This window comes from Hirundo rustica, chromosome 5 (genome assembly GCF_015227805.2).
Source record: "Hirundo rustica isolate bHirRus1 chromosome 5, bHirRus1.pri.v3, whole genome shotgun sequence".
NCBI lineage: Eukaryota > Metazoa > Chordata > Aves > Passeriformes > Hirundinidae > Hirundo > Hirundo rustica.
Window position 1 is genome coordinate 28,728,441 of NC_053454.1, and position 26,202 is coordinate 28,754,642.

Genomic DNA, 26,202 nt, shown 5'->3' on the forward strand with positions numbered 1-26,202 from the left:
AAGTATGCTAACACTTTCTTCCTTGTAATGACAGAACTTGAAACATTTATGCCAGTTACAACCAGAGTCTTTGTATTTGACATGCAGTGGAACCATTTGATACCTTTCTGCCTACACCAAGAAAGAATGCATAACCAATATTGTAATAGTCCTCTGACTGTTCTTTATAAAGTGTTACTAGACCTATAGACAGTAATTATGGGCAATCCTGTTGGCTTTAACACAAGAAAATCAACTAAGTGCATGATAATGGGCATCTACCTGGTACTTTTAAATACATGAGACTTCTTTTTTAAAAAAGTAGGTACAAGTCTGGGCCTTCATGGATTTTCACAATTGTAACGCATTCCTAATATGCATGGACATCTTCCCAATCCCCTCACACTCCTTGATTCCTCATCTTTACCATCTAGAACAGATGCACTCAAGATTTTCCATACAGCTTTTTTTTTTTTTTCTTTTGAGACGTTAATTTTGAGGAACTAAGGATTTTTTGGGAAAGTTAAGATAATAAGTTGCTGAATTAGCTGAAGTAGATAGGTAATCTTTGTTAGCAGTTAACAGAAGCCGGATCTTAGATAAGCTACCCCGGATCTTGTAACTCATTTCTTGTCAGGTTTATGTTTATGTAGTTGTCCTTGTAATGAAAAACAAAATGTGGTAAATAGGACATAAGATAGCTGCAGATTTCCTGCTTAAAGGACCCATTGAACACAGGAAACTGTAAGTTCTACCAAGGAATCATTTGTCATGAATACATTGAAAAGGTAGAAAGGTCAGGACGAGGAAGACTCATCTTACTTCCTCATTTTGGGTGACCCCTCCCCAGAACAGACCCCCGACTCATTTTAAGAAACAAAGTAGGCATGCTTAATAGCCTTTTTGTCAATTAGCATATGAAGCGAGGAATGGGAGGTGACAGGGGTATGAATATGCATTTGTATTTTGGATATTCAACACTTTTGTAAATAAAAGACTTTGTAATTACCTGTGAATTTCGCAGTGCGAATTAGGGAACTATCCCGCGTGCTGCCCGGCCGTAATAAACATACACTTTCTAACTCTAAACTGTTAGAGAGTTTTTGTCCGTCACAGTTGGGTATCAATACTAGATCAATAGCCATATTTCTTTAATAAGTCACTTTTTCTTTTTTTTTCCTTTTTTTTCTTTTTTGTTTTTTTTTTCCCCCACCCTGGTTCTGTTGTGAATTCAGTACACAAATTTGAATCTGGGAATGACAAACCTCATCTGATGTACTACATTACAGTTCTGCCCCCTACAAATGGAGCAGACACTTATATCAGTCATATATCTTCAGGTCCCTCATTTCCTGAGAACGCAAGCAGCTATTTTCCTTACCTATTTTTCAGTCAGGGGTAAGAATATGACAGTCTAAATTTAGGATCATCTCAGCCACAGGACTGTACAGATATGGTAATAAAAAAAGACATTTTTTTTTCTTTTTTCATTCATGTCAACCTGAATAGACATGCAACACAGTCTTTGGATGGGGAGAAATTAGTTTTGCAATCCTTTGTAGAATATTGTTGCTCAGCAGCTTCTTTGTGAATCAGGAAGGTGACCCTGCAATGACCACAGCTCATCAAATTTCACTTAATAAGAACTCAAGAGGGCACTGGTGAGAAATTCAGTGTAGAGGGATAACTGGAAAGAATTTGATGATACTGCTTTACAAATTGTATCTAGTACTATTTAATTAGTTGATGTGTTGAAATCTCAGCAGAAAAATTAAACAAGGCAAGATCTACAGGAAAAAGAGACTTCTCTCAACTAATATTGCTCAATACAAAAACTAAACTTTCAGGTCAAAAGAATTATGTCAGATATTTTCTCCCTGTAATTCAAGCAACATCAGCTGGTCTCACAATCTTTTCCCAAAAGCCAGTGCTTTACTCACATATCACAGTAGCCACAGCATTGCTATAGCAACTGAGAGGGAGGGAGAGTTGCTAAAAACGTATACAATTCAATCATTCAGCAAGACTAATTTGCAAAAAGTAGCTAATTAAAAAAAAAAAAGGCAAGGAGATGCCACTATTACACACCCTTCCATATCCGCCCAACAGAGAGCACACACATACACACTCCCACTCACCTGGCACTCTCCACCATCAGCAAAAAAGAGAAGTTTTAATTACTGATGTAATTGTCAAAGACATTTATTGGGAACTAAATTGCACGTTGGAATGATTGTTTTCTCCCTCAAGATTTGTCACTACACCTACTCCACTAAAGTTTAACGAAGTATGTAAAACAAACACATTTTTGGAATTACAATTAGTTTAAAAAAAAACATCTCTCTCAGGCCCAGGTGACCATTAAACTCTAGCCCTCAGAATGCTGCACGTGGCACATAACACGAGTGTACATGTCTCAGAAGTCAGTCCTGTTAGTTCCAGCAAAACAGTGGAGAAAAATATGGTTAGAAATCTTCATTGCCCCTTGGAATAGGTGTTTTCACACAGGAAAACAAGGTCTCACAGTTGTAACTTTTCATGGGAACATTCCCAAATTTTAAAAAAAAAGCAACACAAAACAAAACAAACCAACCAAACAAACAAACAAACAAAAACCAAACACAAAACCCAAAAAAATAAAAAACCAAACCACACACAACAAACGAAAAAACAAACACACCAATTTAACTGGAAATTACCTTTAAAATAATTTAATTTTGTGTACTAAATACTATGATCTTTTTTGCAATATGTGCACTTTCAAAATATTTGTTCTGCTACCAAATGTGCTTATATGAGGGCAAAGCTCAGATTAAGTTTTATTCCTCTAACTTCATACACATTGATAATCCCCCCAGAAGTTATCATATTTTATGTCTTATCTGTTAGGCATAGAAATTAAAGTGTCTCAGTCTTCCTGACATGACTCTTCAAAAGCAAATTTGACTGCTCTGTTCATATACTAGAACTTAGGAGCCATGGTTTCAATGCCATGTGACCAATACATATCACCTCCATCTATCATACTCAAACACCTACCTTGGTTTCAAAAGCATAATTAGCTTATTTTGCATGTGAGACCTCAAAGACAATTATATTGCATAAAGTACAACAGTCCATCAACTTTTTATTCTTTTTCTTTCCTCTACAATAAATATAGAAATACAATTTTTCTTGCCCTCAAACTCCCAGTGTCATTGTCTAAATACTCAAGTCTAATAGGTTGGACTGAACTTTTAGTAGAAAATGGTTTTAGTCCTTTTGGTAAAGGGTGACTTTCAGCATCCATCGGCTGTGGTTCTGAAAGCACTTGAAAGGTGGTGTTCTTTTTTGATAGCACCTTGGGTGATAAATATGCCCATTGATAGCAGAAACCTGCAACCAAATCTTCCAACTGATGTCATGCATAACCCATAATTGCTTATTAGTACTTCAGCTCATTTCAGATAAGAGTCTCTCCAGCCTTCCCCCCGCCCTCCCCAATCACAAGAAGTCTGTAGTGCAGTGTTTTGGGTAGAGCAGACACACTGGAGACCCACAAGTGCCCTCTTCTGGATATCCGATGCTACTCCAATTCATCCATGGACCAGCACTGAGGACTGATTCGTGACCAGATGTCTCAAACACTTTCTGCTGAAGTGTTTTACATTCTGTATCCCTTGTCTGAAAGTGAAGAGACTTCTTGAATTGTAAGCTTTTTAGTGCAAGCTCCACAGACTAAAGACCATCAGCCAAATAGCTTAATAAGAGAATACCTAGCTGTGTGATTTAGGAAAGATTATTTCCCCATAATTCATGGGCAATGTCTATCAATATATTTTTTAACTGAGTACAGAAAATGGATCTTTAGTCCTAAGATTTTCAAGCATCATTTAGATAAAGAACACTCCTTTTTTCTCCAAGTCTGACTTTATCCTTATTGATATTATAGGACAAAATTTGAAAAAAATAATCTATATATGAAGGAAAACATTAGAATGTCAAAACTCAAACATTAGTATATCTTATACCTAGCTACCAATCTTCAGTGAGGTAGATAGTTTCTCAATTCCCATCTGCTCTGGGAGTGTTCACACACTGAACCATGCACAAAACCATATCCATAAATCAGTGCCTAAATATTTAAATATTTCCTGTAGGTTTAGATATGTGCATTTAACAATCCAGGCACATACATTCACATACATTAAAGATCAAAATTCATGTTGTACATGACAACACAGTTTACACACTAGATGACTACACAGCTACTGAAAGGAACACTATAGACATGGGTTTATTCTAAAAGCAGCAGCATTTGGAAAGTTACGAATGAATTTGAAAAAAAAAATTGAGAAAATTTTATTTAAAATATTGAATGTATTTCACTTCAGCTCTCTAAGAGAATTATCATTTTGACATATAAGAACAACCAGGAAGGTCACATAAGCTGTGTCCAAGCTCTTCCATTTGACTTGTGTCTACAGGATATGGGGGAAAACAGGTTGTGAGACCCAGTAATTCCGTATTATATTTTGTTCAGCATATGTTACTGAGATCTAGTACAGTGCAGCAACACATCTAAGATCCATTCATGTGAGAAAAACCTGTCATATTTCCAATGTATAGAATAAAGGCAAACTTTAACCTTCTCTGCTTAAGAATGGAAAGCCAAGTCAAAAAGAAAGAGTAGAAATCAAATGTTGAATTTGCAAGCACAAGTGTAGTTATTGTCATCAATTTTTTTGCAATTTTTCTTTTCAACTAATATCATGTCATTCTTTGAGGTGAGTCTGGAAATCAACATAAAAACATAAAAGTTCTTTCCATCATGACTACCAAGTGATGTGGGGAAGCCAGCCAGCTCAGCTGTGCTCAGGCTCATTTTTCACTGCCTCTAGATTTCAAATGTTGAAATTCCATTACAGTCTTAAATATATATATGTATTTTAGTACCTCCACTGTCTTGGGTTATGTAACCAAAAAAAAAAAAAAAAAAAAGTGTATTCTATTTCATCTGTTGAAAGCTGGTTTTTGGGAGATGTTTTTTCTTTATCTCTTGTGACTCCAGGTGGCAGGAGGCAGATGCCTTCTGATAACAGCCCAACCATTAAAACTAGGTGGGGCAGTGTTTCTTGTCTCTTTCACCACCCCTCCATCCTCCAGGGGGACATCTTCTGATAATGGGCCATTAGGGCCCACCAATGACATGACACATTCCATCATCCCATTGTGAGATGCTCACCCAGTGGAGGAGGAGCCAATTGTTCTTAGCGATATAAAAACTAGGATTGAAGGACACAAGGTATCCGGTTTTTCCACTATATCCTGAAGGAAGACCGGACCCATCTCACCACCACTGGACTTTCTACAGGACCATCTCTACTCCACAGAACAACATCTGTTACTCCAGGAGGACTTATTTGGACTGCTTCCAACACCCTGAGAAAAAAGGGTGTCAGGTCCTATCCCTGACTCTGTCAGGATTTTTCCAGGATTTTTGTTTGCCTCCTTATTTGGTTGGGGGTTTTTTTTGTACTACTACATTTGCTTTTTTTTTTTTTTTTTTAATATTCCTAGTAAAGAACTGTTACTCCTATTCCCATATCTTTGCCTGAAAGCCCCTAATTGCAAAATTATAATAATCTGGAGGGAAGGGGGTTTATATTCTCCATTCCAAGGGAGGTTCTAGCTTTCCCTGGCAGACAACTATCTTTCAAAACCAAGACACTTCACCTATATTTTATTTCCTCGCTTTCTGCACAACAGCTTCTGTAGTTATCAGATCCACTGCTAATACAAGTCACTATGGGTTCATAGGTGAGAAACTTAGGAGAAGAGGAAAGATCCAGTCAGCCAAAAGGTAACTCCCAGATGGCACTACAAATTGTTCTAGAAAATCCCGGCCCCAGCACAAAACATAGCATTAAACAGTCACGCCATGCAAAAAGTAAACAGATGTTGCAACAGAAGTCACATGAAAAGACATACTGGTCATTTGTTCTAGCCCGGACTTGGAACATTAATCAAAATTTATCAGATAACCAGCAAGTGAACTAAATACTAAGGCAAAAATTTTGAAGCAGCGTTCAAACTCTGCACCCCAGATGTGCATTCCGATTTTCTTTTGCCCTATGAAAAAATGCTGATAAATTTCTGTTGGGTGTTAGGTTTGGTTTTGGTTTTTTTATTCTTTCCCTATAGAATTTTTTCCCCCCACAAGTTGCTAAGAGACTATGTATTGATGCTTAGAAGGTGCTTGACCCACACAAAAGAAGTGGCGAGGGTGGGGGAAGATCACTTAAGTTTGGAGGAGGGAAAGGCACAGTGCTCCAGGAGATGAGTGTTCCCTCCTCCTGCACTCGGTTTCGGAGAGGACGGTCAAGCAACTGCTGGCTACAGGAAGAGTTCACTGCTAACAGAGGGTCCAGTCCTGGGAACTGTACTATCATCCATCATCTGCTGGAGCTCCTCGCCCGCCCTGCTGGAGCTGAGCCAGCCCTGCCCAGCCATCACGGCTTCTTCAGCACTGCTCACTCTGCCGGGACACCCCCTGCCTGCTGGGGACAACCCACCATTTCCAGCCATCAGCCCCAGAGTTTCCACCATTTCAGTTTGATGCTCCTGGGGAGGGGCCCAAGAGATCAGAGTGCCCCGGGTGTCACCCTGGTTTTTCTGAGTTTTTCAAGCCTTTTGATTGTTCATAAAATGGAGTCAGACTTTTAGCTACTGTACAATATTAGGAGCAGTTTCTGCTCTTTCTCACACGTGTAACATAAACAAATCCTTTGTTTTTCATTCCCTGACCCTTGTTTGCATATTTCTAACCTGAAAACAATTGTGACTGACAGTTGGTCTGACCATTTGTCTGGAAGGTGAAAACTCCAGAAGCCAGTCCACAGCCAGACCCACAAATGTATAAAAAGAAAGAAATAAACAGGCAGAGGGGCTCTGGGCTTGGCTCAGCCTTGAGCTCGCTCGGAGGAACTCTCTTCCCTGCGAAAATCTCTCTCTCTGTGTGATTGCTTTGCGTATCCCGATCACACCCGGGCTTGTGAAACAAAGCCTCTTGAGGTTTTTGGTTCTGTTTTATTATTATTATTGCTGTAGTTGTTGTTGTTTGTCCTGTTTTATTTACTAGTAAAGAACTGTTATTCCTTTCCCCCTAGCTCTGACTGAAAAGCCTCTTTAATCTTCTAAATTATAATAACTTGGAGGGAAGGGATTGGAATTCCCCATTCCTAGAGAGGCCCTGCCTCTCCCTAGCAGATACCTGTCTTTCAAACCAAGACAATTTCTGATTCACTCCTTGAAGTATTTCCAGTCTGAGCCTGAAAGTCCACATAAATGAATTCAAATAAAAGATCATTCTTTTATTTTATTTTGCTCTGCTTGTATAGGTAATACCAGTTTATGTCACTGTCTGTAGGTGATTGGAAAACACAAAGTATAGAGGATGCCAGAAAGCAAAGAAGAACTAGCTGTTGTGGACATCGTAGCAACTGTGGAAATGCCAACTTACTTCATGTGTAAACACTAAAGAGGAGAACCAAGGCATTAGTTATCTTCCTTTTGCCTTGCATATAGATCTATTTGCAGATGTATAGCACCTATTGATCAGGATTCGCACATTTTCCTGTTATCCCAACAATAGGTGTGCTTATAATACAATAAAAAAGCCCTCAATTACCTATGTCTTAAAGACTTTTCACAACATATTCAGTTCTGTGGCCTCTTGGATCAAATAGCTTCCTCATATTTTTTATCCTCTCTAGACCTCTGAACTAACTTCACTGGTCTGTGCTGCTTTTTAGTACACCTCTATCTAAAGAAACTCATTAACAGGCTGGCTATATCATTTGCTAATCACTAATGAAAATGTTAAATTAGATCAGACATAAAACTGATCTCTGTGACATCTCACTACACATTTCTTGCCCTTCACATCCCAGCTCAATATACTGTTGCTTACCCTTATCTTTTATTTACGTTCAGTCTTTTGGACAGTTTTCAGCCTCTCTGTTACTCAAGTCAATTTACATTAATTTTTCAATGAGATTTTGCAAATCACTGTGATTAATTTTTACTATCACAAATACTTCATTAAATATTATGTAGATTAAGCTTCCTGTGTCCCTATTTCTCCTCTGTTATTTACCAGATCATTTAGAAGTTATTTGTTCCTGATATTCTTCATTCTTCCCTTATTCTAGCACTAAGTAAGCTTTGAGGGCTTGCAAAAACAGCATCTGTTTCCATATACTACCAAGACTTAAAGTTAAGAGCCTTGAACAGTGCTGAAATTTTTAGGATCATGCATTCTACCAGCAATATATTTATCCCATCTCAGTGGCAGCTTCTCAGTTCCCCATGATTTTCATAAATCATAACAGGTCACCACCCTCTAGATTCTGGGATCCATATGCTCAGAATAGCCAATATATGCTTTTCTTCCCAACCCTCTGGTCCTATCCCCATAAATTTTTTTATCAGTTCTGATTTGCTTCCTTGGTAAACCCTTCCTTAGACAAAAAGGCAATATCCTTTACTTATGCTGGAATATGCTAAAGAACTTTCATTTCTGCCATTTCTTTTTCTTTTGCTGTTTTTATGCTGCAGTTAATAGGAATAGTAATACATTTCCTTCCTTTCTACAGACAATGAAAGTATATACTGGATTTATATATGGGTCTTTAAACATAATTTTAAAACCCACTGACACCCAGCAAAAATCATGTGGCACAAATCTGAAGAGAAGGCTTTTGTCTGGTCCATTTTTAAAACAAAGGCTACCAACATTTCCAAAAAATAACCAGGTTTTTTTAAATCTTTTAAGAAATCTTAATTGAACATCTGAGGAAAGATGTATTGCTCTTATTTAACTATCTAATAATCATTAAATATATAACCAATACTTTGATACCAACCTTACATTATTTATTTTGGAATTGGTTAGAGTGATGTTGTGTGTGGAAAAAGCAATTTTTGTGCAACGAAGATCATATACATCCTTAAGGAAAAATTCATTATATCTAGATCTAATTTTATTTATGAGCTTTCAGGGAATAGTATTAAGTTTCTGACAGCATAGAACTGATTCCTCAGATAAGATGCAAAAAAAATGTGTAGTAAATATGCCTTTGAAAGGCTAAACTCAGAAAAGAAATACGTCTTTTATATATATATATATATCAGTATTTGGCACATGTCATATCAAAAAGAACTTGTATCTTTTCATGGATAATAACTTAGTAATTCATAAAATGTTACTAACCAGGATTTAAAACACATCCAAACAAACAAACAAAAAACAACAAAAAAACCCACATTGATTATATGTATTGTGACTGCGTAAGAAAAAAAGCACAAAGACACTTTGTTTCTTGTATACAGCAAAAACACCAAAACAAAGAAGAAAAAAGCCTGAAATTACAAGAATTATTTTCAAAATAATTTTATTTGGCTAACTTTATGGTCAAGAGAAACTAATTCTTACCTATCTGGTGGAGAGAATTATGTCAGGTGCCCAAATGCAAGCTGCCTTTTCAAAGTTTTTTAAGAGGCTGTCACACATGACAGGGGACATGGGGAAAGTCCGCACTCTCATGCATGGAGCCATACTAGGAGCTCCAGGACATAGGAACAGCAGTGAGCCTTTATGTATCAGAAGCAGGTAACAGAGGGTGAGATAAAGTTGCACATCTTTGCTTTAGATGGCTACAGACAAATGAAAGTAATTTAATTCCCTGTATATTACTTCATATAAGCAAAACAAAAGGAATTTAACTTAAGTTTGAAGACAAATGAAGAAATAGTGGGAATGTAATTTTCAGTGTGAAGGTCTGTGAAACTTGCATAAAGTGTAGGGTATTGTGGCAAGGAAGTCTGTTTCTAAGTTGCTTAAAAGCAGATTAAAAACTGTCCTTTGACAACATTTTTCGAAGTACTGAAACAGTGCAAGCCATCTTGAATAAAAGACTGGTCCTCCAGTCCTTTGGGGCCAGTTTAGGTTTTGAAATTTAGCTTGATTTAGTGATCATGTTAAACTATTACATTATCTCTTTGAATGCATATTTTTATTAAAGAACTTTTTCTCCAGAGGGAAGCTTATACATGAGTAGAGAAGTTACCATTAGATTTATGGAATACAAATTTACATTTCCAAATTCCTTTTTCTTATATCTTTATTAAATTCTTTTTCCCCATGTCTTGCTTTCCTTATGATCACACTTTGATGTGTAGTTGATTTTAATTTTCAGCTGTTTATAGTATATCCCCCACCTTTCATCTGTTATTTGCATTTCTTGTGATGTCTTCAGAGAAAGGAACAAAGACTCCCATCTTTACAAGCAGCACCAGGAGTATTGTCGGAGCTACCAAAGTAGGCACAAATAATGACAAGAGTAATAGTTTAGACTGTTCTATCTTGTCTGCTCCATCGGAATCAGTTCACCCATACAACATTAGCAGTTCACTATCATCCAACAACAATCTGCCAAAATATTTAACTTAAAAACTGACAAACATGCCTTGGCTGCACATGCACTGAAGTATTAAAAGACTGGAAAAGAAGCTGTATGCTGCCTATGTGCATTTTATTTATACACAGACATGAAGCCTCATTATGAGTGTCATCAGCCTAAAAGCATTTCTCACACTCAGTAAGGTTTTGGCCAGTAAAATCAGTATCACATTAAAGCAGTCACCTGTATGCACATATACAAGATTTCAAATGAAAGACTGCATCAAAAGACCTAAAATCCTAGTCAAAAACAAGCAAAGGAATTCTATTAAACTGAGCATGCTAAAAGACATTTGATGAGTTTTCAAGTTCCTGAATGCATAGAAACAATAATCTAAAAGCTGTATCAAAGGTCCAGAACTGAAAGTGACAATATAAGGAACATTTCCTAGAGTAATCATTGATGTTTCTCTGATCTCACTAGCTCAACATACCACAGGACTCCAAGTGAAACAACTTCAGCCCTGGGTATCCCTCAGGAAGGGTATTAAAAATAAGTCAGAAGAATATAGTTATAAACCACCCCACCCCCACAAACAAGCAAACCAACCCCACTACTTAACAGCATCTTATCCAGAGCAGCACATGCAACTCCACATCTCAATTGAGTTAGACTCCAAAGTACCAGGGACTCAATGAAGTAAGGACAAGGACAGCTACAAAGATTAAAGGCTTGCAGCAGCTACCCTACAGTGATAGATTAAGAAGGCTGAGATGCCTTAATTTGGAGAGAAGAGCACAAAGGAACACGATTACGCTTCGTAATTTTCTCTAGGCAGTGAATGACTGCGAAACTATTGCTCACTAAATGAATAATGCTAGAACTAGGAACCACTCAATAAAGCTAGCAAGAGTCTACATTAAAGCAGATAAAATACCATAAAGAGACAATAGTACTCTTTATATCTTGTTGTTGTATCTCAAGATTATGGAGGTAAACTGTACCAGTAAATTAAAAAATGCAATACAAAAAAAAAAAAACCCAGATAAAACAAACAAACCCCAAAACAATCCACATCAAATCAAAACAAACAAAAAACCCACCCCAACTAAAAAAAAAAAAAAAAACCAAACAAAAAAAACCACAACTCACAAGGCACAGAAAGAGAAGTTAAAAGACAAGAAAGATCTTACCTGCCAATGTCCCAGAAAATGCAGCTCTGGGACACACACACACACAAAAACCCAAAAACAAACAAAACAACCCAAACAACTATTCCTCAAATAGCACTTCTGCTAATTCTCTGCTGAACATTAAACTGGATGGTCAGTTGATGTGACTCAGCTCTTTAATTTGCTTTACCTTTTATCCTGAGAAATTGGGGGTTTTTTTGTTACAAGTATGAAAATGCAATTATTAATAAAGCAAACAAATACTTACCAGACAGCCTCTTAACTAAGATAATATACAGTACTTCAAAATAAAACACCATAATTTGCTTACTACAAGGAATAAAAACTTAACAGAAAACACCCCACCTCCCAAAGCATTTGTCACTGTATAACCTGGAAGTATTGAAGGAATGTGTGCACCCTGTTTACTGACATGACTATACACCTGCAAAAAGTCAGTTGCAGCTATTCCTGACTTTTAGGGGCATCATATTAAGGACTATCAAGTAACTGAAGCCGGCAAGGTTTTTCTTTTAAAAGAAAGAAAATCAGTTTCTATACTTGTGATATTGAACTGCAATGCTTTCTCAGAAATAAGTATTTTCAAAGAGATAACAGCTACCAACCTAGTGAAGAACAATATAAAAAAATTAGAATTTGATAGAGAATCTGGTCACTTATCTAAGGTAAAGGGGAAAAAAAAAAAAAAAATCACAATTAAGTTTTGTCCAAGTCATCAATATAGCCCAGTTTTTCAGGTCACAAATATGTCCTTTATTGTTTTCTGCACTCATCTGTTGCTCTTTTGGTTCTGTTAAAACCAACCAAACAAGAAAAACAATAACAACACTAAGGATCTATTAAATAATTAAGTATTTGATCATAAACTTTTGATTTTTTATCTATGATGCTCAATCTCTTAGAAAGTATTTTTGTTTATAAACACCAGGTTGAATCCACTTCAGCACCAGTGTCTTTTGGCTGTTGGAACTACAGAGTACAGAACCACTCATTATCTATTTGCATCTGAAGTCATTAAAAGTGGAAAACAGTAACTCTGTATCAGCACCCAATCCTGCAGATTGCTGGCTGATATGGTGTTCCGTATTGCAAACAGTTTTATTCACTTTACTGGGATCTATACATATTCATACTCATTAAACTATTTTAGTTCTAAGTACTAAATCTAATAGAAGTACCCAGGTCCAGATATCTGGTGGAAATATTCAAGCTCAAGTGCTCCTTTAGAGCTGACAAAACCAAAAACTTCACAGTCAGACCCTTGGAAAGTCAGATTACACAAACTCAAAAAGCAACGTGATCTTTGTTGTAGCTGTCCACTGAATAGAGGGTAGAAATGAGCCAAGACACAGACATCTTGTTTATCACAGCATGAAAAGGGTCCTGGTTTACTCCTCTTCACAGCTCAGCCCTCCTGACTCCAACTATTCACTGACTGTGACTACAGCAAGCTCCTGCTGTAGGTTTCCCTTACAGCCTCTGAATGCTGGTTATTTCCTGCTATATGATGGCATGAATTAGTTTGCAGACTCTGACTGCAGGCTTTTACCTAGCTAGACTGCAGCTACAGGTTCCAACAACAGGCTCTAACTACAGACCCAGACCAACCTTACAGCAGTGAGTCTCTCTCCCCAATATCCTTCTCCACAATCCTCTCATTCCCTGTTCCCCCAATCCTCCCTCTTCAGGATTCCTTCTCTTATCACCCAACCCACTCCCTTTTATCCCACTTAGCTTTATTGGCTGTAGCTGTGCTTCATCAGGGGTAAGGCTGTCTTGGGTAATTAACACAGCTGTTACTTATCAGGGATGAGATCACCCATATTCCATTCTAATACAATGTTATGTCTTCCAAGAAGAAGCCTAGGAAGCCTAAAAGGACAAAGCCCGAATTTTGTGGGTTGATATGAAATTAAAGCTAAGAAAGGTCCATTAAATATTCATCAATTCGTAAGTGAAGGTGGGATCTTAAACTCACTAATTTTAGTTGTGTGTGCATAGGAGATTTTACTTCAATTACTCAGATATCCTGAAAAATTCTGAAGTTAATGAATTCTAACATAGTAATTGCACTATGTCACTGACATAAAACCACATATTAAATGCTAATTGCAATTAGGTTCAGTCAGAAAATTTCTAGAAAAACAGGTTCTGTCACTGAGCTTAACACTGAAAATTGCACTCTTTCACACCAGTATACTGCACTGAGGAAACTGTTCTTTAGTTTTATTTTTTATTTAAATAAGATCCAGATAGCAGGTAATACAGAGAAAAACTGGAATTACACTGTTTGATTCTGGAATTCCTAAATTTCAAATGAAAAATTGAAAGAAAAAGCCTTTTGAGAATGCTTTCTTTAATGAGCAGTCCTGTGCCACTGGTTAGAATTTGGCAGTGAATCATCAGAAATCACTGAGCCAGAATATAATTAGGATGAAAATGCAACTATACATAATGCCCATAATTAAGCCTAAGAAAGCTGAAACAAGCAAAAACCATTAAATCAGTCAATGCTTAAATCAGATGGTCACTGCACCTACTCAGTAAGTTGTTTGCACAAGGTTTCTGAAGCCCATAGGTGAACTGCAGCTCGTACATACTGTGAAGGCATTTTTGCAGGGAACCACACTTTGTTAGCTCTGACACTGACTTAAGATTATCGCCTACCACGTTCCCAGTACTGTAGCTGTAGCAGTGCACTGCAAAGATGGCACACTACACTAATGGGACAGTAGCCTTTTGAATAAAATAGAAAATAGATAGCTCAAGTTTACAAAAATATAGACAGTTAGTGCATATGGCATATGCATATGTATTAATGTTTTTAATGTCCTGAGTGTCCTGAGTGTTTGTTGTAGTGAATTGACTTTGTATATCCTTAGCAATTACTCATTTTATTTCCATGTTCCAGTTTCTTTTGTGTGCTTCCTTGCTTCAGTAATAATTTTTAAGTTCAATGATCAACAAAGCTCACCTACGCAATTGCCCTTTCCCAACAAACACATGGCACAATCTCTGATGAAGTTGGACAACTTCATTAGAAAAGATCTGGGGGGTATTGTCTGAAGCTTTTCTACATGTGACACACAAAAAGAAATTCTTTAAACGTACTGATTTGTGTCAAAAAACACTCCCAAATCCTGGCAAAGTTTTACAAAAAATATATTCATAGCACACTAAGGGCTTTACTTCTGCTATTTCTGCCATGGGGTAACCTGATTACTCAGCAGACTTGTGACATTTGAACACAAAGATTTGCAGAATAGTGTCCTATATACTGAAGTCCCAGGACTCTGAATTCTGACATTAACTGTATTCTTACCTACACTTTCCTGAAAAACAATACCCGATAAAAAATAGTTTTAAGTATAGGGACTGAGTAACACACACTGAGAAACAACAAAACAACACCAAATGCCCATCTAATTGGATATAAAAAATCCTTTTTCACTGCGAGGACAGTCTCTACCTGTTGGATTTCCACCAAAACTTCAATAATGAAGTTAAAATAATTATTTTTTCAGCCCTCTTGGGAGTGAAGGGAAACACTGTTTACAGATATCATCAGCACAGATACTAGAGTATGGAACACATTCCACAGTTCCTGTGTTGTCCTGACTGACCAATTCCTTTGTATGAAATCTGTTTATCTGCTTTATGCCAAAAATCAGGAGGAAGACTCTAATACTGAAATTAAACTAGCAGGAACATGGAGTCCTGACTTGTAAAAAGCACAGGAATTATGCCTGTGGCTATCCATCTGGTATTCAATCCAAGTAATCTAAGTTGATTGTTCTTTCACAGTTTCTGTAAATCTACCTCTATATGTCCCTAAAAAGAATCTTAATACAGCACCCACTGGACACAGACAGACAGTACTTCATTAATTTCAATGTGTTTAATGTGTTTTAATATGCTAGCCCTGCAGCAGTGGTATTCAGTTAGGAAAGATTCACTCAATGCCTTACATATTTCTTAGCTCATAAAGAGCTACACAGTACTGCAGGGAGCATACAGTAGAGTTATTAAATGCTATTATTAAATATGTCATATTATTGCTGTAATCCATACAAGGCAAAAAACCAGAGAACCCTCAATATTTGAACTTTAACTATTACACAGTATTTCAGTAGCTACATTTTGATTTCATAATTCCAAAAGGTCTCCATAGCTAGAACCTACCTATAATCACTACCCAAGCCGAATATATTACAGTAAATGTGACAAGGTAGATGATAACTGTGGTATTATGGCTTAAGGATTTACAGTAAGAATGTGAATGCATTATGCACACTGAGAGTTTTCATCATTTATTCATAATTTTAGAAATACTATGAAAAATATAGAGGCACTTTCAAAATCAGATCAATGATATGTGCATCACTGAATAGTTGAAACTCATTTACTGTGCATTCCCATGTGCTTTTGTGCATTGTTTTGCTGAGAGCCAGATTCCAAAATAGTAGCAGTTTCCTTGCTGCTTTTGTCATTTTACTGGAGCACTCATAAATGTTTGGATTCTCAAAGATCTTTTATACCATCTTCCAGTAACAATCCACAATTTACCGAGATTATGGATTAAGAAACTCCCCATGGAAGTAAAAACTGAAAAAAAAAAAAAACCAAAACAAAACCCATAAATTTATATTAATAATTAGAGAAGTCAAATCATTGGTACTTTCCATCCTCCCTGTTGTCAAGACTTGGTACCACACTAGAAGATGCCATGTCAGCCTCCTGACCTACATGACCAAGGAAATAAATGCTGCCTAGGGATAAATGGTGCACATTTTACCACAGCTGCAGTGTGTCACCTCCAGAGCTGTCAGTCTGGGCGCTACAAGGGACAGAGCCCCTTATGGACTGTGTGAACTTAACTAATACATACCTAGGAACAAAATATACAAATTAAATACAGACTAAACAGAGAAAAAATGGACTAGTGCTCTGGCCTACAATGAAAACATGCTCAGGAAGTCATCTACAAAATGCCAATTTAAAAAAGACAAATAAAACCTTTGACTGGACACACAAACACATCTACACACAGACATATGTACATATTTAAAAAATCATATTAATATATACTGTAAGGTAGACTTTGCAGAGTATCTTTGCAGCTTATCAGAGAGATCTCAATAGTTGCGTGCTTCTTTCTCAAAATGGATTCTGAAGAATTAGGAAATATGTTGAAAGAAAATTTAGTTGTTGAAAATTTAGTACCTAAGAATCTATTTTACAATTAAAGATTCAAAGAGCTCAAGCTGTTTCCTTTAACAAAAAGTACCAGGAATAACTTGATTACTCTATGAAAGTATCTTCATAGAGTGAAAAAGCTAGGTAGAAAAGAGCTCTTTAACCTAGCTGAGAAAATGAAACAAGAAGAAAAGGTTAGAATCTAAAGCGACACATATTACAATTCGAAACTAGGCACTCATTTCTACCACAACCAATTAACAAGTACATTTGTAAATTCTTTTCCTATTGAAGCCTTTTCAAGAGCTCTTTTGTAATCTGAAAAGAAATAATTTTATCTGAAGTTTTGATCACACTTCCTGCTGCTTCTCTTCAGATTAAAATGTAACAACTGATTATATAAAATGAACTGCCACCTAGGATAAAAGGGACAGGGAGGAGAAATGCCCTTTTTTCCTCCCTATGACAGAAGAAGTAGAACTTGGTAAAATACTAACTTACATAAGTTTCACCACACATACTATAGTTCAAAGGAGTCAACCAATTTATCAGTATTGTTCCCATAAAAAGAAGTTCACTGAGAACAAGTTAAAGCCTTAAATGTTGAGTGCCTTAGGACTTGGGGTATTGCAGTCACAGAATTTTTAGTTCTAAATGAACAACCAGTAAGTTTTTTGATACTTTTGGACTCACTTCCAAAACCAGAAGTACAAGCTCTTAACATTTTTATTTAAAAATTCTGCCATTTCATGTCAGTAATTTTTAATTCTGAATCTAAAAAAAGACAACATAATGAAAACTCTTACCAGTGACTGAACAAACTGAAAAAAACAGTCGAGTTTTCAGTAACATTAGACAGACAACACTAACAGATTATATTCTACACTGAAAATTGTAATAATAATAACTGAAGTCAATTGCCACATCAACAATAATGTAAAACCTGCAAGTAGCCTAGCTAAAAGGTTTCTAGTCATTTTTCCAAGTACACTTACTGGCTTAAAATAAGCTGATGAACTAAAAGCACCTTCTTTAAAGAACAGGAGAGTAGACAATTTTGATTAACTGGCCGTTTAATATGCAAAGCATGAAAACATGGATACTAAGGAATTCACACTATTCTGCAACTTTTTAATTTTATCATTGAAGAGTCTAATACATAGCAAGCTGATTGAATTATTTTATTTGTTGCAATTTTTTTTTGCTAATTGTAATGCAAATATAATTTACTAAATTTTTCTTCCAGATAAGATAATCTTATCCTACCACCAGTAGTGGGGAACACAGCCTTTTTCATCTCTTTCCACAAGAAACATGTATATATTTCAACCTATTTAATTTTATCTCTTTTCTTCTGTCTTTTTCCTAGAAATTATACATTAGATTAATTAATATTTGAATATACAAAAAAAGCTATTTTTTTCCAAGTTTGGCAAAATAAATTTCTTCAACTGCAATGTGTAGAGTAATCTCTAGAAGCTATTTTATTTCTAGAAGTTATATTAACTCTAAAGTTCACTGTCTTTTCACATTTATTCCAATATATGTGAATTTTACACTTTTACAAAGTTTTGACTCCGTGATTATTCAGGCATATATTCCACTCACTTTCTCGAGTTATACAGTCAATGAACTGCTTAACACTGAAGTCAAACTGTTCACTGTTGCTCAAGTGTGCCTGCCCTGCAGCTGCCCGGTTGTGTGGAGCTTCTGCTGCTCCAGAGATACAAATAAGCCAAGACTGAGTGCCAGTCAAAAGATCTGCCTTAGCAAAAAGATGTATATATTCTTCTACAGGGAAAAATAACTTCAAAAGTGTAGCTCTTTCAATGTATCTTTCTCACTGACCAGTCTAGGGTCTAAAGATGGGGAAAACAGCAAAACAGAAAACAGCAAGAGAAGGAGCACCATTTGTGATCTTTGTAACTCTCATTTGTCTAGCATTAGTGAATTACATGAAAATTCTCAAGAAGAAACATAAAAATGTGGTAAACTGTGAGAATAATTTCAAAAACTTTGTCATAGGTTTATGGTGAGAAATGTGTGTTGCATGAGGAATTACACTTGAGTTTTAAAAAAACCTTGGTGGAAGAATGCAGTGCACTCTAGGATTAGTTTTGTTTTGATTCATCTTGTTCCAGAATCTCACCAGAAACAACAACATTATCAAAATTCTGATTTTTAAATTGTTTCAATAAAGATTTTACCAAAATTCTATCTTGCAAAAGTATATCTTGTAAGTTATTTTTGAATCTACAACTCAATAATATAGATTGAACAGAATGAAACAAAGGCTTGTTGTCTCTTCAAGAGAGTTCGTCTATTGATTAGTACTACAGAGTACTGATGACTCAATCAAACTCAACAAATTAATGGGTTCGGGCTGCGGTGGGCCACCTGCAAGCCAGGTGCCCATCAAAGCTGCTCTATCACTCCCCTCCACAGCTGGACAGGGGAGAAGACATAATGAAAGGCTCACGGGTCAGGATAAATGCAGGGAGAGAGCACTTGGCAGCTACCACCACGGTCAAAACAGACTTGACTTAGGGAAATTCGTTTAATTTATCATGAACCAAAATAAGAATAGGGTAATGAGAAATTAAAGCTAAATTATAAAACAACTCTCCACCACCCCTTCCTTCTTCTTGTGATTAACTTCACCCTCAAATTTTCTACCTCTTTCCTCCCTACAGTGCAGGGGAATGGGGAATGCGAGTTATAGTCAGTTCATCACACATGCCTGGTGCTCCTTCCTCCTCAGCAGGAGGGCTCCTCACACTGCCCCTTCTTCAACATGTCAGTCCCAAGGAGACAGTCCTCCACAGGCTTCAATCCTTCAGGCCCTGGTTACTCTAATATGGGTCCTCCGTGAGGTCACAAGTCCTGACAACAAACCTGCTCCGGCACAGACTTTCCAAGGGCTCACAGCCTCCCTCAGGCTCCAACTGGGGTCCTCCACAGGCTGCACATGACTCTCTGCTCCACTGTGGCCCTCCACGAGCTGCAGAGGCACAGCTCCTCACCACTGTCTGCACCACATGCTGCAGGAGAATCCCTGCCTCTGCAGCACCTCCTCCTTCTCCTGCACTGACCCTGCTGTCTGCAGAGCGGTGCTGTCCCATATTTTCACTTATCTTTCTGCCTCCTGTTGCACAGCTTTCCCCCCCTCTTCTTAAATGCATTATCCCAAAGATGCTACCACTGTGTCTGCTGGCCTTGGCCTTGGCCAGCAGTGGTCCACCTTGGAGCCAGCTGAGACATAAACTTCAGAGAATTAAGGATTTTAGAGGGGTTAAGATTTTAGTTAGAGATAAGCTTTGCTGGAATTAACTAAAATTAGATAGGTAGGCTTTGCTGAAATTAAAAGTTAGTAATTAACGAAGAGAAACCGGATTTGGGATCACTCTTCCATATTTGAATAACTGATTACTTGTCAGCTTTATGTTTGGTTAGCTGTGTTTATAACGAAGAATACAGAAACTGATAAATATCTTTTAGGAACATAAGACAATTGTAGGCCTCCTCTGCCCAGAAACCCACTGAACAGTCACGAAGACAGGAAACAGGAGTCCTACCAAGGGTTCATTTATCACATTTGCATTGAAAAGGTAGAAAGGTCAGAACGAGGAAGACTTCTTTACTTCCTCATTTTGGGGACCCCTCCCCATGAAAAGGAGCACCGACCCATTTCAAAGAACAAACTACGCATGCTTCATATCTTTTGAGCTAATTATCATATGAAGTGGGGAATGGGATGTACCAGACTTACAAATACGCATTTGTGTTTTGGGTATTCAATACTTTTGTAAATAAAAGGACTCTGTGATCACCTGTAAATCACAGTGTGTAATTGGGAGCTATCCCTCATGCTGTCCAACGTTGTAATAAACATACACTTTCTAACTTTAAATTGTTAGAAAGTTTTTGTCCATCACAGTTGGGTATTGATACTAGATCAGTACCCGTATTTTCTATAATACGTCAAGCTGCAATTGGCTCCACCAGATACAGAGGAAGTTTCTGCCAGCTTCTCACAGAAGCCACCCCTGTAGATCCCCTGCTACCAAAACCTTGCCACACAAAGCCAATACATGGGGCCATGAGCCAGGGTGATGCTTTTGATTCAGGCAAGCTTGGAGATAAAATTATAATGAGATTGTAAACTGAGAGCAGTAGGTCCTTTTCCAGTAGAGGAGAAAAATATTTTTTTATTGGGCTTGGATTTAGGTATTTTTTGAACTTGGGCGCATGCTCCAAAAATCTAGTTCAAAATCTGTGACTGTGGAAAGAAATATATCGGTCTGTTTTAAAAAAGGTTTTAAAAAGTCCAACAACATAAAAACAAATAAATTTCTAGCAGATGGTCAAGTTTTCAACCAGCTGGCAAATTACACTTAGGTAGTGAAAGGGGAAAGATTTTTTGTGATAATGGGCCTGCTGATTAGTTCCCCTTTACAGAAAGAACTTAATGAGTAAGTAAAGCTTGATGCTCTATCAGAAATATTCTCCAATCGCTCATTCCTTCTGTATGTCTGAAATGGAAGTCCAATATTTATTACCAGTTAAAGCAGTTTCCAAAATCAAAGAAAGGTACATCCGTGATGACATCATCTTCTTCTCTACTAGGAAAGAATATATTTGGAACACTACTGAACCAATGTGCTGCTGGTAACTACTGTGGAATAAATAACCTAAGAGACAGAGTGAGATACACAAAGTTGTCATAAAGAAATGTGCTCCAGGCTCATGACTCACAGCAATGGTTCTTACAGCACCAGGCCTTCTGTCTTCCTCACTTATAATTATCCACTTTTCATCCATCTGTGGAAAACAGAGGCCATGAATGAGAAATTCAGTCTTGTGGAATATTTTTGTTCATGACGTCCATAAAAAAGGAACTGTGTTATAAAAAGGTTCCTCTCCCTCTCTTTCCTTGATATCATACTCCCAACTGCCATGGGAAGCAAAACATTTTTGTATTTGTTGCTAAAGACATTAAGCACGTGTGATATAACACAGACATCCTACGCGGCACCAGCAACCCTGTGACCCATTTTTTTCATTACTACTGTCCACCTTTTCTTCTAGAAATGTGCTTCTAAAACTCATGTTCTATATAGGCTTACTGGATAAGCATATTTTCTCTGCCTAGAGATTTATCATAGCTGAGTAGAAGTTGTACTTGGGACAAAATATGTGAAGAGCAAGCATGGAAGCTGAGATGCATGAAAGGCAGTTTTTGGACTTAGTTCTAGGACCTCCTTTCCTACCTGAGCACATGGGGACACAGATGATGTACAAAATAGGGAAAATGTGAGGTGGGTGTGGCTTTTAATGGCAAGCAGACCTGTTTGGGGGCCGCAATTCCTGTTTGAAAGATACTGGGGTGCAGCATAAGGAAAGATCTTGGGAGAACAGAGTAAAGTAAAGAACAAGAGAGGGTTATTTATATGCCAGTGCTGAATCAGAGAGGTTGAAAAATGGAAATTCCTTTAATTTGTCTCATTTATCTAGAATTTTCCCAACAGAAAATTATAGGCAATCAAAAATCAGTATTTGAGTCAATTGTGGTAAAGTATATGGAAATTTAATTTCCTGAGGTAATTTTGCAAGGGAAACCATTTTCTTTCTGAAGTGGCAAAAAAACCCTAAGAAGGTTAAAAACATGGCCAATGAAGAATAAAATGGAGAAATAATGCAGTCTGGAAGAGACTGCAAGATTAGAAACCTTTTCCTATGTTCTGCTTTTCAATTTTACACCACTTTTTTGAAGGCCATTCAGCTTGACTTTATTCTTTCAATACATTTTGACTAGAAACATAAATCAGCTGACAGAAACAAACTCAAGAGAGCTGAGATTTGGATTTTATAGCAATATTGATAAAAGCTAGTGGGCATTCCTGCTGGAACATTGGCATTTGCCCTGAGAGAGAATTTTGAGAGATTTTTCAGATTCTTGATGCATCTAAAGACATATTGTTGCACTGAAAGTAATAAATGCAGAAAGAGCGAAGGGTGGGGGAGAAAGGTTCTCTCCATGGAAACAACAAAATAACATTTTTTTAACAAGATTCGAGGATGTAACTTACTGAAGACGGGGTAGGTTTCAGAGCCTAGATAAGTTTTAAGCAGAGACGTAGGGAAAGGTAAAGTAATACTTTATAGATTTATTTGATTAGTTCCTATCATGCAGAAGGGAATATGTAAGGAATGCAGTAACTTTTTATGTCAGTTTAACAGGCAAAACATAAGCTGAATTAGAGTGTATGAAAGGTGAAGTGAAGCTATTCAAGGTGGGTCATCATCATCATCATCATCATCATCATAAGTTAAAATATCCTAAGCTAAACTAAACTAAACTAAAAAAAAAAAAAAAAGTGAATAATTCAAAGTAGCAGGGGTTGGTTGGTTGGTTTGGTTTTTTGTGGTTTGGTTTGGTTTGGTTTGGTTTGGTTTACTCTTTCTTTATACAATTCTGTGCTGGAATACCCACATTTACTAACCACACCAAATTGAGTTGGAAGGATATCTCATAAGATCTTTGTCTGTTTCTTCCTCCTAAGTCAGAATCAACTGTGCCAAAATCACCCTCACAGGCTTTTGCGTAGGCCATTCAATAAAAATATCTATTGTTGAATACTCCACAACAGCTCTCTTCACTCTGCCCCCAGATCTTTGAAAATATGTCTTAATGTCTGCAAATCCCTTGTTCCAATATTAGTCATTCCTTCATGTCATTGGATGAAGGAAGCAGATTATTTCCTTCCTCCTCAGGTCATGTTTTCTGGACCTGATCATTCACCATGCTTTTCTCCACAATCTCTTCAGCTGGCCAATGTTTTATTTTAAGTGCAATAACTAAATCAGGATACCAGGTGCCGGGTTTGGTTGGGTTTTTTTCCCCTTACAAAAATATGAATTTGACAGCTGGTGTTGCCTTCAATAAAGCATCTCAATTTATTTTTTTCCAATTTTTGGCCTGTTAGGACGTTTCTATCTTTCATTGCTCAGCTGATTATTTTTACTGAAGTGCGATAATTTCCATTTGTCCTGCTTGAACTGCATCCTGCTTTACAGACCAAATCACCAACAAGATAGTTTTCGATCTTGAACATCTCTTCCAAACTACTTGCAAACATGCCTCTCTCCATTTTCACTTGATATAAAAGAATACATCATCTTAAACCATTTTGAGATGATTCTCCCTGGCTTCCCTTTGTTTAATTAGAATTACGCAAGAATTTTTGACTTCACCACACCAAAGTATCAGTTTCCACCACAGTTTTGCATTTTGGGGAGCTTAATGCAGGTGACATTGCAATTATTTTTTGTGTTTTGGCAGCTATTGTAAGGAACAACAACAAACCTTTAATCAATATCTATTAGCTGTTCCATTATGAAAATCCAAAATAGACAGAAATTCAGATTTGAAACTATAATAACACTTGCTTAAAATTTACAGCCAAAATAAAACTTTTTTTTTTTTTTTTTTTTTTTTTTTTTTTTTTTTTTTCTTTCCCTAGTATCTATTAGAACATACATCTAGATTTTCAAGCAGCAAAGTCACAGTGCAGGAAGAAAAAATGTATAAGACAAATTTTACTGAATAATAAATCAGGTATATATTGAAAGAGAAAGAGAACAAGAGCACAACAAAGCCTTGTTCTAATTGACTAATATAAACATTTACAATTTTCTTAAGGATTACTGGATTAAGCTGCTTTATCATGAAGGGAAAAAATTGCTGTTTATGACCTAGTGTTACACAACAATAAATGGCTTAATCTGGTGTTCTCTGAAGGCAAAGCTGTATGTAGTAATGGATTTAAGAGTTATGTACATAAGATTCTTATTTAATTTTATTAGCATGCGAACTGTAAAAGATTTTGGTACACATATATCTGTGTAACCTTTTACAACAAGCATTTCTCTTCCAGTATTGCATGGGCTTAATTTTTTTTTTTTTTTTCAAGGAAAGCAAAAGTACCCTGTGCCAGCTGAATGTATGGTGAGACAATCTTCCTAAAATGGTGCTTGAATGGAGCAACTGGATTCCTAATCTCAAAGTGAACACCAATCAATATGTGAATTAGCAAACTCATGCTGAGAAAAACCAAAGCGCTTAGAGGCCACAACCATACACTAAGCTCCAGGCGATCTTCTCTCTGTATCATATTACTTCTTTGTGAGACAGCACTCAGCAAATAAAAAGGCAATGTAATTTATGTGTTGTGTTCAATAGAAAATTTAGAAATGTTGTGTTATACTCTAGATATATTCTGTGGTGAAAAAGAGAATTATGAAGTATAACAGCTCAGAATTTTTAGATAAATAAGGACGTTTTGTCAGCAGAGAGGAACACTGAGTTTGCCTCTGAGCTTGGTCTACATAATCCTTACATTTTATGCTGCGTTTGTTGAATTAAATGCCATGCCATGAGTAAAACAGTCTGGAAGAATTAGTTTGGAACATGAGTTGGTTTCAGATAGAAAAAAACCCCAAAATTATATCTCAGCTACATACCCATCATTATTAATTTGGTTACATTATAAAAATAATGATATTTATTTTTGTAATATATACTGATGAAATAGTAGTATAAAATAAAAAACATTACCTGTGGTACAACAAAAATTCAGTAAAATGAACTGAGCAGAAATTTTTGCAATACAAATAATGTATTGCAAAATATGTACTGCAAATAATGTATTGCAAATAATGATTTTCCAAAAGAAAGAGGTCAGAGAGCATATATGGGCTTGATGTTTTATTTTAATTCCAGTAAAGGAGGTTCAGCATCTGGAAATCTAAAAAAGGGCAGGTGACCACTCAGTTGTCACTGCAGCATTGCTCAGTTCTGGGTTCAGGCTTTAGATTGTCAAACTATTCATCCTGAATCTCCAGTGTTACTCTGTACACATTTACTGAAAAACTAAGAATGGATTGCATGTTTTACTATGTAAAGTAAATTTTTATTTCTTGATTTCAAGGTTTTAGAGAGCAGGGCTAAGAAAGATTTAAAAGATGTATAGTCAAAAGGCCACAAAAATTCAATATCCATGATTTCGTTGAAGGCTGAAAAATGTAAAGCATGTAGAATAAAATTTAGAAGAAATAAACCTTTTTTCTTTATAGTTTAGTGTTATTGAAATACAGACAGCATCTGAAAGTTCAGAAGAGCAGAAGCAGCAGCATTGGTAGGCATAGATGCTTAAGGAAAGAACTGACCAACATCATACATAATACAGTTGAAAATGAGGACAAATTGTTACAAAGTATATAGTGGATTTTAAACACTATATATTCTATACTGTACTCTATACTGTATTCACCAGTGTATTCTGTCATTTAGAAAATTGTGCCAATTTACAACTTTGGGACTGAACTGGGGA

General features: G+C 36.6%; 1 protein-coding gene across 5 annotated transcripts in view; it reads right to left on the reverse strand.

Annotated features, from left to right (window-relative positions):
* Window positions 1-26,202, reverse strand: part of SGCZ (sarcoglycan zeta) — a 421,463-nt gene that overhangs the window by 375,353 nt on the left and 19,908 nt on the right. For 3 of the 5 annotated variants that reach the window (XM_040065418.2, XM_040065425.1, XM_040065424.1), the window contains exon 2: window positions 21,566-21,631. The exons of the other annotated variants lie outside the window; for them this stretch is intronic. In XM_040065418.2, coding sequence (XP_039921352.1) covers window positions 21,566-21,631 — 66 coding nt within the window. The remainder of the gene's footprint in view (window positions 1-21,565; window positions 21,632-26,202) is intronic. 5 annotated transcript variants of the gene reach the window in all.